Source organism: Gasterosteus aculeatus, chromosome Y, assembly GCF_964276395.1.
Source record: "Gasterosteus aculeatus chromosome Y, fGasAcu3.hap1.1, whole genome shotgun sequence".
NCBI classification, from domain to species: domain Eukaryota; kingdom Metazoa; phylum Chordata; class Actinopteri; order Perciformes; family Gasterosteidae; genus Gasterosteus; species Gasterosteus aculeatus.
This window is the reverse complement of record NC_135709.1, coordinates 3,303,756-3,319,656: the sequence shown is the minus strand read 5'-3', so window position 1 is coordinate 3,319,656 and position 15,901 is coordinate 3,303,756. Positions and strand designations below refer to the sequence as shown.

At 42.2% G+C, this 15,901-nt stretch overlaps 1 protein-coding gene and 1 pseudogene across 2 annotated transcripts; both read right to left on the bottom strand.

Annotated features, from left to right (window-relative positions):
• Window positions 1-1,338: 1,338 nt before the first annotated feature.
• LOC144390833 (histone H2A-like) lies at window positions 1,339-1,888 on the bottom strand. The gene has a single exon (XM_078097304.1). The coding sequence runs from the start codon at window positions 1,856-1,858 to the stop codon at window positions 1,475-1,477; it is 384 nt and encodes a 127-aa protein (XP_077953430.1). The 5' UTR covers window positions 1,859-1,888; the 3' UTR covers window positions 1,339-1,474.
• Window positions 1,889-3,351: 1,463 nt separating this feature from the next.
• On the bottom strand, window positions 3,352-4,018 carry LOC144390832 (histone H1 pseudogene; annotated as a pseudogene). Its single transcript, XR_013454639.1, has one exon. The product of XR_013454639.1 is annotated as a histone H1 pseudogene (transcript).
• Window positions 4,019-15,901: the final 11,883 nt, after the last annotated feature.

Genomic DNA, 15,901 nt, shown 5'->3' with positions numbered 1-15,901 from the left:
TTGGAGGTTTGGTGGTGAGCTTTCCACGTCAACAGCAAATGGGTTACCGAGCAGTTCCAACCTGCTTTTTTGTGCTTCAAAGTCAGCAAATCGGCGTCGAAAGTCAGCGGCAAGCATACCTATTTTATCAGCCAACTGTGCGCTCGGGAACGCAGATTATACTCTTTCAGTACCGCCACACTTTCTCCACACAGAAGACACACAGGTTTTCCAGCTACGTCCGTGAACAAATACTCCGACTCCCACCTTGTTTGAAACCCCCGGTTCTCAGTGTCCACCTTCCGTTTTGCCATTTTTGATGGGTATCTGAAAGTTAATATTACTGTGATGCTGACAACTGCTGTGCCAATAAATATTGAAATGAAGCAGCCTACTGCTCGGTGCGTCACCGTTGCATTGTGGGAAATGTAGTATTGGTGCGTGTAAAAGATCTGCGGGCTGCCGGCTTGCTGCGGTCTGCGGGCCGGTTCTAATAATAAATCAAGATCATCCCAGGGGCCGTAAAAAACCTTCTCGCGGGCCGGATGTGGCCCGCGGGCCTTGACTCTGACATATGTGACTTAAATGCTCTTGACTTAACACAAGATTGTTTTTTATTTGTCGTTTCACAACAGAGTTGCATGTTGAGAATCATGTTGTATAAATCATTGCATGCACTGAAATCATCTAATGACGGTCACACAAACCATTCACAATCACAGGGCACCCTGTTGATAATTACATATACACACACTTCAATTCCTGATGTGTAAAGACGTGACACACACCTTTTTTATAATTCAGAATAGAGACAAATGCATTTCTCTTAGTCATAACTAAATATTATAGGGCACCTTAATAGGACTTTTAGGCATTTAGCACACTGATCCGTGAAACATGTATAGTTTATATTCAGATTCAGATTATCCTGATGACTGACGTCTAGTTTAAATTAACGTTTGAGTGAGGAATCAAGGTAGCCTAACGTCAATCATCGGGTGAATTTGAACTTGGTTAATAGGACATTTGATCGACTTTGTTGATATCACATTATAGGAATAGCACAAGAACTATTGTGCTTACAACTTGAGACATGTGACTTCATTTTATCATGTCATAAAATTATTTTAATTTACTCAATTTAATTGAACTATACAACTGCTGATGGGAAATTGGGATCATTTAAAATGTCAAATCCTTATTTTGCATTCTGTAATCTTGCCGGTTTGTCTTCCTGTTCCCTTTCTCGAAAAGTAAATCATCTACATCCTCAAGTGTCTGATTTAAAACCATAAACTTTTCAAGGCAGCTGCAGTAGTGTCCTTTCTACGTGATGCATTAACAGGTTGTGAGGTAATGATGAAGTTGTGTGACTTTATTAGGATAACCTTAATAAGTAGGACCACATAATAGACAAAGTATGAGGATCACAGCTCTTTTCGTGTGGGTGGGTGGCTCTTAAAAGAGCCTTTGTGGTAGATGGAGGTCTCGGGCTTTACTTCTTGGCGGGCTTCTCGGTCTTCTTGGGCAGCAGCACCGCCTGGATGTTGGGCAGCACGCCGCCCTGAGCGATGGTCACTCCGCCCAGCAGCTTGTTGAGCTCCTCGTCGTTGCGGACAGCCAGCTGCAGGTGACGCGGGATGATGCGGGTCTTCTTGTTGTCGCGGGCGGCGTTTCCAGCCAGCTCCAGGATCTCAGCGGTCAGGTACTCCAGCACGGCCGCCAGGTAGACGGGGGCTCCTGCGCCGACACGCTGCGCATAGTTCCCTTTGCGCAGATGTCTGTGGACGCGACCGACTGGGAACTGGAGTCCAGCACGAGAGGAGCGGGTCTTTGCCTTCGCTCGGGCCTTTCCACCGGTTTTGCCTCTGCCGCTCATTGTTAGACTGTTTCAGGGAAGGAAGTGTCTGTGAACGCGTCAAACCCTCCTTTATATGTCCGCGGAGCGGGTGGGACGGTTCCTGACGCGCGCACCAACCAGAGAAGAGGCACCAGACACGAAGACAGAGGGCGCGAGCTCACCGTTTTTAGCGGGCAGTTTGAAATTATTTTCCACCAATGAGCAGCGGAGACTCGCTTCTAGAGGCACGGCTGAGCTCCAGGAGGAGTCCTCCACCAATCAGGGGCCGGAGGTCTGAAACAGCGTCACCGCTCCTCAGCCGCCCGACTGCCTCTGATGAATCCTTAAATCTGCTTTTACACATTTCTGCAATGTTGGTATTAAAAATGAATGGTAAGATTTCTGCATTACTGACTTAAACAGGAGCCTTCAGTGATATACTCCTTTATTGCTTTGCTAAAGAACAAGAGGCTCTATAATTCTGAAGCTCCTAATACTGGTTAACTTCATAAGATCATCTTCCTTTACTGTCTTCTATGTGAGTGCAAGTACATATTATGTAAACACATTCATGTAAATTTCTGCAATGTTGGTATTAAAAATGAATGGTAAGATTTCTGACTTACTGACTTAAACAGGAGCCTTCAGTGATATACGCACCAGTTTGACTGCACAAAGCAATCATGTAACCAATGAGGTGCTTCAAAGGGTTCTGATTAGGTGCCACATTGTTGTCATGAATGTCCCCCATTAATATCAGTGAGTGCTGGAGCCAACTGACATTTATCTCAAGATCTCCTTTATTGCTTTGCTAAAGAACAAGAGGCTCTATAATTTTGAAGCTCCTAATACTGGTTAACTTCATAAGATCATCTTCCTTTACTGTCTTCTATGTGAGCGCAAGTACATATTATGTAAACACATTCATGTAAAGTACGAGCAGCTCAGTGGTATGGTATCAATGGTACTTACATGTAAGATGATTTCCTCCAGTGTTAAATAAAATACAATTGTCACTGCAGTTATAATGGTTACATAGATCTTTGAATCATAAAAACTTGGGATACTCATCCTCGCTACTCATCGATGCTTATGGTGAGATATATGCGGGCAATGAGGATTAATGGTAACAAATCTAAATTACAAGATTGATTCCTTGTTCCCGTTTTGTACTTCATGCATTTTCCACTGTCTTTAGCAGTGTCTAAGTTTCCCTCTGGTTGATAAATTTCTTTAGATGCTCACACTTGTTCAGTTGTTGGAATTTAATGAATTCAATTGATCAGTGAACAATTGATATTTTCTAGAACGCTAAAAATAAATCTACTGCTCTAAATATACATTATTTTCATGCACATTTATCAGGTTCCGATGATTTCAGACTCAACTTTTCCCTTGAAAATGTTATTCAGCTACAATAGTGATTAATCATTAAAGATTAATCCCAGCTATATTTTCAACAGCTGAATAATGAAGGAAAAGCTCTTTGAGGAAGGAGTGGGTGGCTCTTAAAAGAGCCTTTTATAGAGGTGTTGGTTCTTCAGACTGAGGTCAGTTTACTTCTTCTTGGGTGCTGCTTTCTTTGCTTTGGGCTTAGCGACCTTCTTCACTGGAGTTTTCTTGGCGGCAGGGGCCTTTTTCGCCACCTTCTTGGGGCTCTTGGCCACCTTCTTGGGGCTCTTGGCCACCTTCTTGGCCGCTGCGGGTTTCTTGGCCTTCTTCGGTGATTTCTTAGCGGCTACAACTTTCTTCACTGCCGCTGGTTTGGGCTTTTTGGCCGCTGCGGGCTTCTTCGCCGCGGGCTTCTTGGCTTTAGGAGCGGCTTTCTTTGCCGGTTTTTCGGCGGTGGTCTTGCTCATCTTAAAGGAGCCAGAGGCCCCGAGCCCCTTGACCTGGACCAGAGTCCCCTTGGCCACCAGGCTCTTGATGGCGGTCTTGACGCGGGCCTTGTTCTTGTCCACATCGTATCCTCCGGCGGTCAAAGCCTTCTTGACGGCGGCAGCAGACACGCCGCTCCGCTCCTTGGATGCGGCAACAGTTTTCACGATGAGGTCAGAGACTCTGGGACCGACCTTCTTCGGCTTGGACACCTTCTTCTTGGCTGCTTTGGGCGCGGCGGCGGGTGGAGCTGGAGCTACTTCTGCCATTTTGTCCAGTTGTTGTGCGTTTGTATCGTCGAGGACTCGAGAGAGTGAGACTGATGAAGAGCTCAAAGCAGCGGACTGTACTTAAACGCACCATGAGAACCGTAGAGACTCAACCCAGCCCGAAGCTCCTCGTGCGGTCTGAAAGTCGAGTCACTTGTGTTTTCTCTCGACTGATTAAAGACTAAAAACTAAATGTGCATCAGGTGCTGGAGGCTGAAGGTGGAGGAGCCGATAGCGGACTAGTTTCTCTTCATGTTCAGGTCACGTAGAGCTCTGATGATCGATGCGTTTTGTTTGAGGAGCCTCCAAACCTCACCTACTCAGCGCCGTGGACAGCAGTGATCAGCGGCTTTTCCCACTCATTTCTCTCTTCAAAGTATTTAAATAACATCATATCGCCATCAAAAGTCGTTTTCCATCTGATCCACATGCTTATTCAGCGTCTCAATGTGAAAACAACCATCGGATGTTGATCAGTTTGTAATAAACTGCAGTTATTCCGGGAGCAGCAAACACGCTGATGACGGTGGAGGCTTATAGCTGCTCAGCGGACATGTCCTCTGCTGAAAACACTTATTAGTTCAACCTCATCATCAAACATGTTGCCTCTTTTGGAAAGCATGAATGTTGCAATGTAACTTATTTTACCAATGATAGTTTTCAGCTGAATAAGGAAGTCTGCACTGAAATTTGGATTTTGATAACAATTTCCACATAATCCTTATTATTGTTATGAATACTTATTCCGATCATCATTATTGTCAAGCATTCAACATAAATTATGTAAAAGATTCAGCCCAAGCGTTCATAGCTTATTTTACTCTTCTAACTTAGTTGCACATTTGCCAGCATCGTGTTGCTGGATATTACAGTCTGCTCAATGGTAGCTCCTCTTGCACAGTTCAAACTTACAATCCAGGATTGTAAATGTCATTTTTGGTTAAAACACCAAATGAAACCTAGCTTTTGATTGCAAAGTAGTCGTATACATCGAAATTCACAGTCGAAAACACAGATGAGGGCCTCGGGGCATAGACCAGACCTAGACGTACATGTTATAACACAGCAGCCTGGAAACCCTAACCAGCAGTAGCAGTCTATCATTTTCCCATATATTATAGATTTAAAGAAACATATTGTTTAAAGATCCCTTTTGAAGATGAGTACTGGTATAATCATGGACATGTAATTAGATTATATAACTTTTTGATCAATTTGCACTTTTTGTATAAACAGGTCCATGTGATATAGATTATGTACTATCTGAACAGTGTCTAATTTACAAATGTTTCAGACCCCTTCAATCTGAAATGTTTCAATAGTAGATTGAGTACATCCTCTTGATATTGGCATGCAGAGGGGCGGATTGGCCGTTGGGAATACCCCTGGTGGGCCTATGGGTTTGGGCTTGCCCAATACCGGCCCACCTGTCACCAACGGGCATCTGACGTCGCCAAACCCAACTATATTCTGCTTACAGCAGGAGATCGCAGGGGAGACATGCAGGTGGTGTTGGATTGATTTCTGGTATCATACGTATCAGGTATCTTGATTTTTATGGCAGGTTATTTTTTGCCCATGGTGATTGAGTTTGACACCGCTCCCCGCTCTAGCCTACTCAACGCTCACTCGCTCGCAGATGAAGCATGGTCTTTCTCTGCGGACATTCCTTAAGGCTTAAAGCTCTGTAGTTATACGTATAACCATCTGATCCTAGCCCAGAGTTACGCATAATCATCTAGCAAAACTATACCTAACTTTGACTGTTACAATAAAACCATCCCTCTTTACACCGCTTATCCTGCACACAGGGTCACAGGGGGGCTTGAGTTGTGAGAGAGTTGGGAGAGATGTGGGCGCACTTCAATTCGATTTCCTCTAACAAGGTTGGCAGTAGGCAGGCAAAGTCTGTCATTTGTATTGTGTAATTATGGAGGTTTATTTTTATTGTGGAGACCTCCAGATATTCGGCTGAGCCAAACGTTCCACGGAGTGAAGACCCGCTAAAATATTGGGTCAAACAAACATGTGTACCCACATCTATTTGTATTAGCATGTAATCATTTGAGCACAGTATCTACAAAAAGAAACAGACTCAACCCCAATACTGTGAAGAAAATTTTGTTTCTCAATAAAAATCAATAATAATTTCATGTCCCATCCCATATGTCCATAAGCACCTCAATATCCTGTCATAAGAAACCTGTCAGCACAATCACTGCCCCACTGACCTTTCCTCTGTAAATCACTTTCCACATTCAAACAATTCACATAAGTCCCTATGACTGCACATGCAGTAGGAAGCACTTGCTGGTATTTTAAATTATATTACCTACATATAACTGGGCCAAAATATACTGGTAGGCTATTCGATACATATGCACTATAGGTTTTCAACAGCGGTCATATAGTTCATATAGTTTGCGATGCATTGAATGAATGAACCTTTTTCCGATACAATTGGCTGGAAAGCTTCAGTGGTTCAGAAAGCTTTACTTTGCCATCACTACTGGTCAATACGTGCGATTAATTGAATGGGCCAGTACTTTTTTCCCCCTAATCTACTTTTTTCCCCCTAATCTACATTCTGGCTTGTACTCATTTTAAGATATAAGCTATAAGCTATAATTATATATATATAATATCTATATATATATAATATCTATATAATATATAATATATATATATATTATATATATATATATATATAATATATTATATATTATATATATATATATAATATATATATATATTATATATAATATATATATATAATATATATATATATATTATATATAATAATTATATATATATATATATATATAATATATAATATATATATATATATATATAATTATTATATATAATATATATATATAATATATATATATATTATATATATATTGGTATATATATTGGTGATGCCCTGGATGTTATCACGGAGGACTTTACGGTGACGCTTGGCGCCTCCTTTGCCGAGTCCTTTTCCTCCCTTTCCTCTTCCGCTCATATTGTCAGATAAGTTTGAAACAAGATGAGCCTACAGCGTCAGTTCAAAGATATTTAAACCCAGTCGGAGGACGTGATAAGAGACAGAGGCGGGGCTTGATCTTATTCACATAGCGCCCCCTGCTGAACTAGACCATTAATAATCAACCTTCGTCACCTCTGTTATTGTGCCTCAGATACCTAAACATTGTCCAAAGTACAGCAATATAAAAGACAATGATGTTTGGGCTTACAAAGCCAAATCACCAGATATTATGATGCAATCGGAGGGAGGATGAGACAACCATCTGATGGATATACTGTGTTACACAGGAGTGAAAACTCCAGTTAAACTGTGTCTACCTAGCTGCAAGGAAAACCAAAGCAGACAAAAAGCTTTTGCTGAAAAAAATGTTTTATTTTAAAAAATGACTTCTTTGATCTTTGTAGAACTTCTTTGGAAAGTTGAAACCCCTGACAAGAAAAACCAGGAAAAACAAGAAAAACCCTGCAACTTACCAAAAAAAGCTTAATTTAACCGGTATGAGTATAACATAACATGACAGTGTGCATTTTTCACAATGAAAAAGGCAAACTCTTTTCTTGTTTATTGTTTTTTATTTTGACAGTATTATATTATGATTGTAAGAGGTAATAAAACCTCCCTCTATAAAAGTATTTTACTAATGGCAACCAGATGAAACAAGTATCTGTTTTTTTCGAATGTTCAGATGTTGCAGTTTTCTCATATTTAATAATGCATTCTATTGTTTAAACATACATTTTTCAGGAAATGTCCACCAGTAAATCATAATATTCATTTTGCAGCATTGTGCACCACAAGATGTTTCACTTTCAATTGCTTTTGCTGTCGGGGCTGCAAATATTTCAAATCCCTTCAAATATATTGTCTCTGTTATAAGTTAGACAACACTCAATGTGCAAGTATGGCCTGTATCACTGATGGCTATACACCATGTTCAGAGTTAACTGTCTAGACAAGATCGTTGCACATAAAGCATGAAACAACAGCAGCCCATAGAGTTGAGTTCTGTGCGCAGTAATTTTGTTCATAGCGGAGGGTTAACAGTGATTTCGATCCATGCTGTGATAAGCAGCGACATGAAGGTATGACTCGTTCTTTATTTTCAGGTTTACAAGAAAACACGTGGAGGATGAAGACTAGTGGTTGGTTTGGCAAATGTTTGTTTTGGTACCAACTTCTTCTTAAAGAAGCAGCCCCACTCAGGTCGCCTCCATTCTCTGCCCGGTGTTTCGTCACTTATCGGCCCGAGCAGCTACTGAGCTTCGGCTTTCACGTTATTATGTTATTGAACCAAATGTACTGAAATATAAAAATAAATATAATGACATCATTTGGGGTGAGTTACGTATAACGCTGGTGCTAGTGTCGTGTAGGGCTCCTAACTTGGCCCCTAAGTCCAGATCTCCGGGGAGCACAATCACCAGACTGAAGGATTTGGAAGAATACTTTTATTATAACAATATTTTATAAAAGGGAGCATTGACTTCAAGGCAGGAGACATAGTATTTGTTTAGCCCGCACCCTCCAACCTATATAACCATGACGGTAGCAAGGCTACTAAAACCACTTCACTAACACAGCGACCCAAAGTGTACAATTCACGTCAACCCTATAGCGACTTAAATAACACTGCATAGGCCTAATACTGCGCACATCTCGTTAGGACAAGACGAACAGGCACAGGACAAAGGGAGATGCAGAAATTATATACACACAGAGAGGAACGAAAGGAAGGTTAATTTTCAAAATATAACAAGAAAAAAACGTGTTTTTTGACATAATCCTGGGGTACATCATTGGGGTAAATTCAATTCACATTCGCTGTGACGGCCCCAGGGCCACTGCCAGGGTATTTGTGGGTGTGACTCTGTCTGTGTGTGTGTTTACCCCTTTTCCACCAAGGCAGAACTGGTGCTAGTTCGGAGACAGAGCCTAGTTTCAAATCGGTTCTTTGGTTTTCCACCACCAAAGTACCAGCTCTGAACCAGTAAAAGTGGTTCTTAAGTAGCACCATATCGTTGCTGGTCTGGAAGTAAGAACCGCTTACGTCAGTGGCTGGGGGCGGGGTTACCGTGACCAACAAGACGAGAGAAACTTTGTGATCTGCCATTTTTCGACAGCAGCTAATCGAGCTAACAACAACACAATGGACGCTACTAGGCAAAAACGCGAGCCGCGCGAACATGTTTGATCCGCCGTGTTTGGATGTCGATTTAGGTCCGCAAAGCCATGAACATCAATAGCAAAGCAACGTCCGCCATTGATGATGTGTTTGTGTTTGGCGCCGCCGAGCTGACGTTGCTGGGAAAGATGAGACGTAACTGTGACGTAGGACTTGGCTCTGCGCTGGCTCTTTAGCCTGTGGAAAAGCAAACCGGTTCTTTGGAGGCTCCGAACCGGCTCTAGCTCTGGCTCCGAACAAGCACCTTCTTCTTCTTCTTCTTCTTCTTCTTTTGCTTTTTATGGCGGTTGGCAAACAACTTTCGGGTGCATTACTGCCACCCACTAATCTGGAGTGTGGACTTAAGGAAATTAAACCTCTACTAGAACTAAACCAAATCAAAACAAATCAAAACAAAACAAAACAAAAAAAAATCTCAAATTCTATTCATTAGTCTTGTATTCTCTAAATATGCCAACAGCAGTTCCCAACACTTGCCCCTAATGCCCTTCTTCAGTATTTCACTTATATTTGCCTCTCCCAGCTCTCTTAGCCCCTTTCTCAGGACTTCTCTCTCTGCCTCGTACCTCTGACATGCCATCAAAACATGGTCCACAGTTTCCTCTTCTTGACAGTATTCGCACCTTCCATTTCGATGTTTCCCAACCGTATAGAGGGAACTGTTAAGACCAGTATGGCCGTTTCTTAGCCTTGTCATTACCCTCTCCTCTTTTCTATTTCGTCCACCAGCTCCCACACTCCCAACCAATGGTTTATTTTTAAACAGATATCTTCCTTTGCTCCCTTTATTCCATTCATTCTGCCATATCGTTTTGATTTGTCCCTTAATTACCCCTTTAGCTTCTGCCTTACTCATCTTTATATCGACTATATTTCTCCCACACTTCAGTGCCCTTTTTGTTGCTTTATCCGCCTCCTCATTTACCTCGACTCCAACATGGGCAGGGACCCACACAAACCTAACTGCCATCCGCATTTGATGGGTTCTGAATAGGGATTGTAGGATTTCGAACGTTAAATCTTCTCTGCTTTTGGAGTGGAAAAACTTCAGACTCGTTAGCACTGCACATGAGTCTGATGCTATTACCACTCTCTCTGGCCTGACGTCCTCTACCCACTGTAGTGCAAAAACTATGGCCATCATCTCGCATGTAAACACTGATAGGTCATTACTGAGTCTTTTCCCACACTCATACTGGAATTCTGGTATTACTGCTGCAGCTGCTGTTCTACCAGTTTCAGGGTCCTTTGCTCCGTCTGTATATATTTGTATATAGCTATGGTAATTCCTCCTGATATAAGACTTGCAGATCTTACATTTACCCCCACCCTCATGTCTCATCAGTTCAAGTAGTCCCAGGTCCACTTCAGGCTGTGGCAGTAACCAAGGAGGAACAGCTGGCTGCACCACTGCTGGAGAGTAACTCCTATTTAGTATACCTAGTTCCCTAGCCTTCTCCCTAGCAACCCGAACAAGCACCTGGTTCTTGTTCGTGGAAAAGGGGTACCTGGTGGAGTGGAGCTGAGGCCATCAGGCAGATCAGACGCAGCTGGCCACTGTCTCTTGAGTGCATTAAAACCTGCCCCTTTCTGAGGGTTTGGGCGCGACTGCTGGCTTTCTCCTGTTCCCCAGCACAATGCCGGTTTCCGTTCCTGCGTTTCGGTTGTTTAATCGGTTACTTTGGAGAATAAACATTGTTGGCTGGTAATCCCTGTAGCGTGGTTTCGTCTATTTGTTGTGGCCTTTGAGCCAGATCATAACAAATTGGGGGCTCGTCCAACTTGGAAATTGTACTATTAACAGAGGTTAAGTGATGTGTTTTTTGTGGAAACCTATGGAAGGGAATTGACCAGGCTGTGGGATGATTTGGAATCGTTGGTGCAAGTTTGTTTCTGTCAAGTAAAGGGACAAGGAAGGTAAGTGTTGACCTTTTTGGTTGCGCAAATGTATATATTGAGCCAATTCCCCTGTAGGTATAGCACGTTTTCCTCTTTAGGATGTGTGTGCACAGGAATGTAGTGCGGGCTGAAAGTGGTTGGAGCGGTTGTCTCGGGAGCACGTCCATGGTTGTGGCAAAGTTGCCAGCTTGCTGGTCGCTTAACCAAACTACTAGGTTTTGGTGCGTAAATACCCACCGCAAATAACTCCTGAAGACTAGGGTTGAGTTAGGTAGATCGGGTTAGGCAGTTTAGAGGGGATGCTCAATTTGAGATTATTTTGTGGTCTGTTGCGCACTATTTAGGTCAATACTGTACATTATTTTGTTTACCGGGGACTGATTGCTGTTGCGTATTGGTCAGGTGATGTTCATCATCATGGCAGGAGTAGATGAGTTCATTGCTATTCCTTCGGAGGAATTTTTGGATCAGTGTACTAGGGATCAGTTGTTAAAGATAGCTGATCATTATAAAATCAGTGTAGGCGACAGAGGGTAAAAGGAAAATGTTAGATCTACTATAAGGGCACATTTGTATGATATGGGTGTTTTAACACCTGTACAAAAATCACATAGTCCTACAAATTTGGCTTTGGATGGGTTTTCGCAGGATATGGCTCATAGTGTAGCTTTAAACTTTGAACAGCAAAAAGAAATGTTGATATTGCGGATGAAGTTGGAGAAGGAGAAAGAGTTAGAGTTGGAACAGATGAGGCAGCAAGCAGAAGTTGATAAAGTGTTTGCAGTAAAAAAAATGAGGCAACAAACAGAAATGGCAAAGCTAGATTTGGAAAATGAGAGACTGAGGTTAGTTAAAGAAGGTAAATTTTATGACTTTTCCAGGAATGAAGAGGTCGCTCGAAGTAGCGATAATTCACGTGACATTTTGAATAATTTGCGCTTGGTGCCTAAATTTAGTGAGAAAGATGTTGATGTATTCTTCGCGTTGTTTGAGTGGATTGCAGACACGAGGGGCTGGGTTGATTCAGACCGTATCGTTTTGCTACAATGTGTGTTAACTGGGCGTGCCCAGGAGTTTTTTTCCTTGTCTCTGGAAGACAGCGGTGATTATGGCAAGGTTAAAATGGCTGTACTGAAAACGTATGAGTTAGTCCTTGAAGCATACCGTCAGCGTTTTAGGAGTTGGAAAAAGTGAGATAAATCATATCTTGAATTTGGGGATTCACTTTAGTCGATGGTGCTCGGCCTCAGAAGTGAAGGATTTTGATGACTTGTATAACTTGATGGTGCTTGAACAGTTTGAGAATTCAATCCCAGAACGAATTGCCATGTACATAAGTGAACGGAAGGTGAAGACAACAGGGGAGGCTGCTGCCCTTGCGGATGATTATTTTTTGACCCACAAAGCTAGCGGTGTCGATGTCCGCACGCATGCTTTGTCTGGGGGGAAATGTTGCACCTGCAGAAGGGATGTTTTTTTCTAGGGCGTTAGGTGGGGGTTTTCCTCGAGAACAGAGTTGATCATGGAGTCCGTGACTCTGAGTGTCATTTTTGTCCTAAATACGGTCACTGGAAGAGACTGCGTGGCGTTTAAGTTAAGGAATAGGCAAGATGTAACTCATGTAAAGCCGGTTGCTCTAGCGGCACCAATTTCCAATGTGCTTTCAGACCAATCGAGGGTCGAGTCACCAGTTGTGATGTCAAAGCCTGACTTAAGCGCATACTTGCCGTTTATTTCAAAAGGACGTGTGTCTTCGGTGAATGAAAAGCAGTTTCCTGAAGTGTTCACGGCCTGCGCTGTGACGCGCGCCATGAAGTGGGCCACTGAAATTTCATGATTTGGTTTTGCGTGTTGCTCATGATGAGTCGGGTCACATGGGGGTTGGTAAAACGAATGATCGGGTCCTTAGACATTTTTTTTTGGTCGCGGTTTAAGAAAAGTGTTGCAAGCCACATCAAAACGTGCCACACTTGTCAATTAACTGGTAAGCCAAACCAGAAAGTGAAAGCTGCTCACCTGTATCCAATTCCTGTTGTAAACCAGCCATTTGAGCACCTGATTATTGACTGTGTAGGCCCTCTTCCTCGTTCAAGGTTGGGTGCGATGTATTTGTTAACTTATGTGCAGTAGCACCAGATACCCAGCCGCTGGACGCTATAGCTCCTCTGGAAAGAAAAATAGCAACAAGAAGGAAGTTTGCTCCTTGGTATAACCCTCAAACCCGGAACCTAAAGCAAACTGTGCGAAAACTTGAACGATTATGCCGTTTCACCAAATCGGAAGGATCTAGGCTAGTTTGGTAAGACAGCCATAAAACATATAAGAAGGCTTTCTGTACACAAGAGCATCGTATGACTCATGATTAATAGAGAACAATAAAAACAACTCCAGGTTTCTCTTCAGCACTGTAGCCTGACTGACAGTCACAGGTCTGTTGAGCCGTGTATTCCTTAGGACCTCAGTAGTAACGACTTCATGAATGTCTTCAATGATAAGATTCTGACTCTAAAAGAGAAAATTGATGGTCTCCTGCCTTCAGCCAGTGCCAAACCTGTCCTCAGATGTAGGAACCTTGGATGCAGCAGTGGGCCCTGATGCCTGTTTGGATGCTTTCTCTTCCATCAACCTTGATCAACTGACTTCTTTAATTTCGAAGTCTAAATTTTCTACTAGTCTCTTGGATCCGATTTCCGTCTGCTGAAGGAAGTCTTCACTCGATATAATGAATCTGTCTTTGTTGTCAGGACATGTACCACAGTCCTTCAAGGTAGCTTTAATTAAACCTCTTTTTAAGAAACCTACTCTTGCTCCAGGGGTGTTGGCCAACTACAGACCTATCTCTAATCTTCCTTTCCTCTCTAAGATCCTTGAGAAATTCGTTGCATATCAATTATGTGACTAACACAATTATGTGTTCTACAAAACAATGATTTGTTCGAGGATTTCCAGTCAGGATTTAGAGTGCATCATGGCACAGAAACCGCACTGGTGATAATTACGAATGATCTTCTACTTGCATCGGACCAAGGACTCATCTCTTTTCTTGTCTTGCTGGACCTCAGTGCCGCATTTGACACCATATACCATTGTATCATGTTGCAGAGACTAGAACATTTGATTGGCACTCAGCTGGTTTAAATCCTATTTATCGGAACGATGCCAGTTTGTGCTTGTAAACGGCAGGGGTGGAAGTAACAAATACTTGCAGTTCTGTTTTAGAATAAAGGGTTGGAAATTAAAGCTTTTTCATGCTGTTTTTATTATCCAATTAATCGATTAATCAAAGAAAAAATCAACCAATTAATCGATTGTCAAAATAATTGTTAGTTGCAGCCCTACTGTTGAGTATGTCCACAATTTAAAATAATATTCGAACTGTCAGATTTCTTTTTTTCAATGCAAATCCTTATTGCCTGTGTAGGATATTAGAAACAAATTGACGATCCGGTTCATAAAATTAATAAAAATGCATATAGTGTACACCAGAATACAGCCGTGATTCTGAAACTGTGTAATCAATAAAGTAATGACAATATTTACTTCTGCAACTGTAATAGAATAATACCAATGTACAGTTATGATTGTATTTTGATGATGATTATTATTTTAAATATTAAATCATATTACTGTCATCATAAACCAACATTACCCTCTCCTAAAGACTTTGTGCTTTCCCTCCCCCAGGTTTCTGTGGATGGTGGTTCTATCTCATGGTGGTGGTCGTCCCTGCAGTGGTCCTGCCGTGGGCCTGGCTTGCTACTCGCAATTATTTGAATCATTTCTGTCATAGGAATTAAATGTATTATACATCTTTTACATTTTTTATTCTGTACACATGACATCCATTGTAATCTGTCCATCCCGGGAGTGGGATCCGCCCTCTGACTTTCTCCCTAAGGTTTCTTCCCTTTTTTCCCCATGGAAGGGTTTTTTCCATTTTTGGGGGAGTTTTTCCTTTGCCGATGTGTGGGTTTCGGGACAGAGGATGTTGCATGTGTACAGACTGTAAAGCCTTCTGACCGATACAAGAGTACAACAAATAGTTTAGATATCAAACACAGCCAGCCAGTCCACATATCCGCAGACATTGAATAGTGAGGATTCTCACTACAGTGCTATAAGGGTGATGTACACCGACACACTTCGACGCCTTCACTAAAAAATGGGATGTATAACTTACATGCCCCTTTTTGGTGAATGATTCAATACAGAACTACATTACCTCAAAATGGTTGATCAGGGTACAAAATGAGAGAAAAAATCAATTTTTTCCACGCACGGCCATCCCATACTGACACAAATGTGGCCATTCACTTTCTGGAGAAGTAAATACACTAAATGAATCTCTCTCAGACACAATTTATGTGAGAGCCAGAAAATAGGATTTATTAGGAAAAGCCTGAATTAGATGAACTGAAACGAACGTTGTTGGTACTTCATAGATTCATTCATTTAGAAGACGGTAACTGCTGGGAACAAAAGCTCAGCCGCGCCTCTAGAAGCGAGTCTCCGCTGCTCATTGGTGGAAAATGATTTCAAACTGTCCGCGATATATGAGCGGTCCCGCCCTCTGCTCTCGCGCCTGGAGCCTCTTCTCTGGTTGGTGCGCGCGTCAGGAACCGTCCCGTAAATATCAACAGGGTGCCCTGTGATTGTGAATGGTTTGTGTGACGGTCATTAGATGATTTCAGTGCACACAATGATTCTTACAACATGGTTTTCGACATGCAACTCTGTTGTGAAACGACAAATAAAAAACAATCTTGTGTTAAGTCAAGTGCACTAAAGCCATTCAATCTCAATAGAGAAATCCGCCTAGA

Bases quoted from the DNA above. Each gene is read 5' to 3' on its own strand.
- LOC144390833 (XM_078097304.1), bottom strand. From the start codon at position 1,858: ATGAGCGGCAGAGGCAAAACCGGTGGAAAGGCCCGAGCGAAGGCAAAG.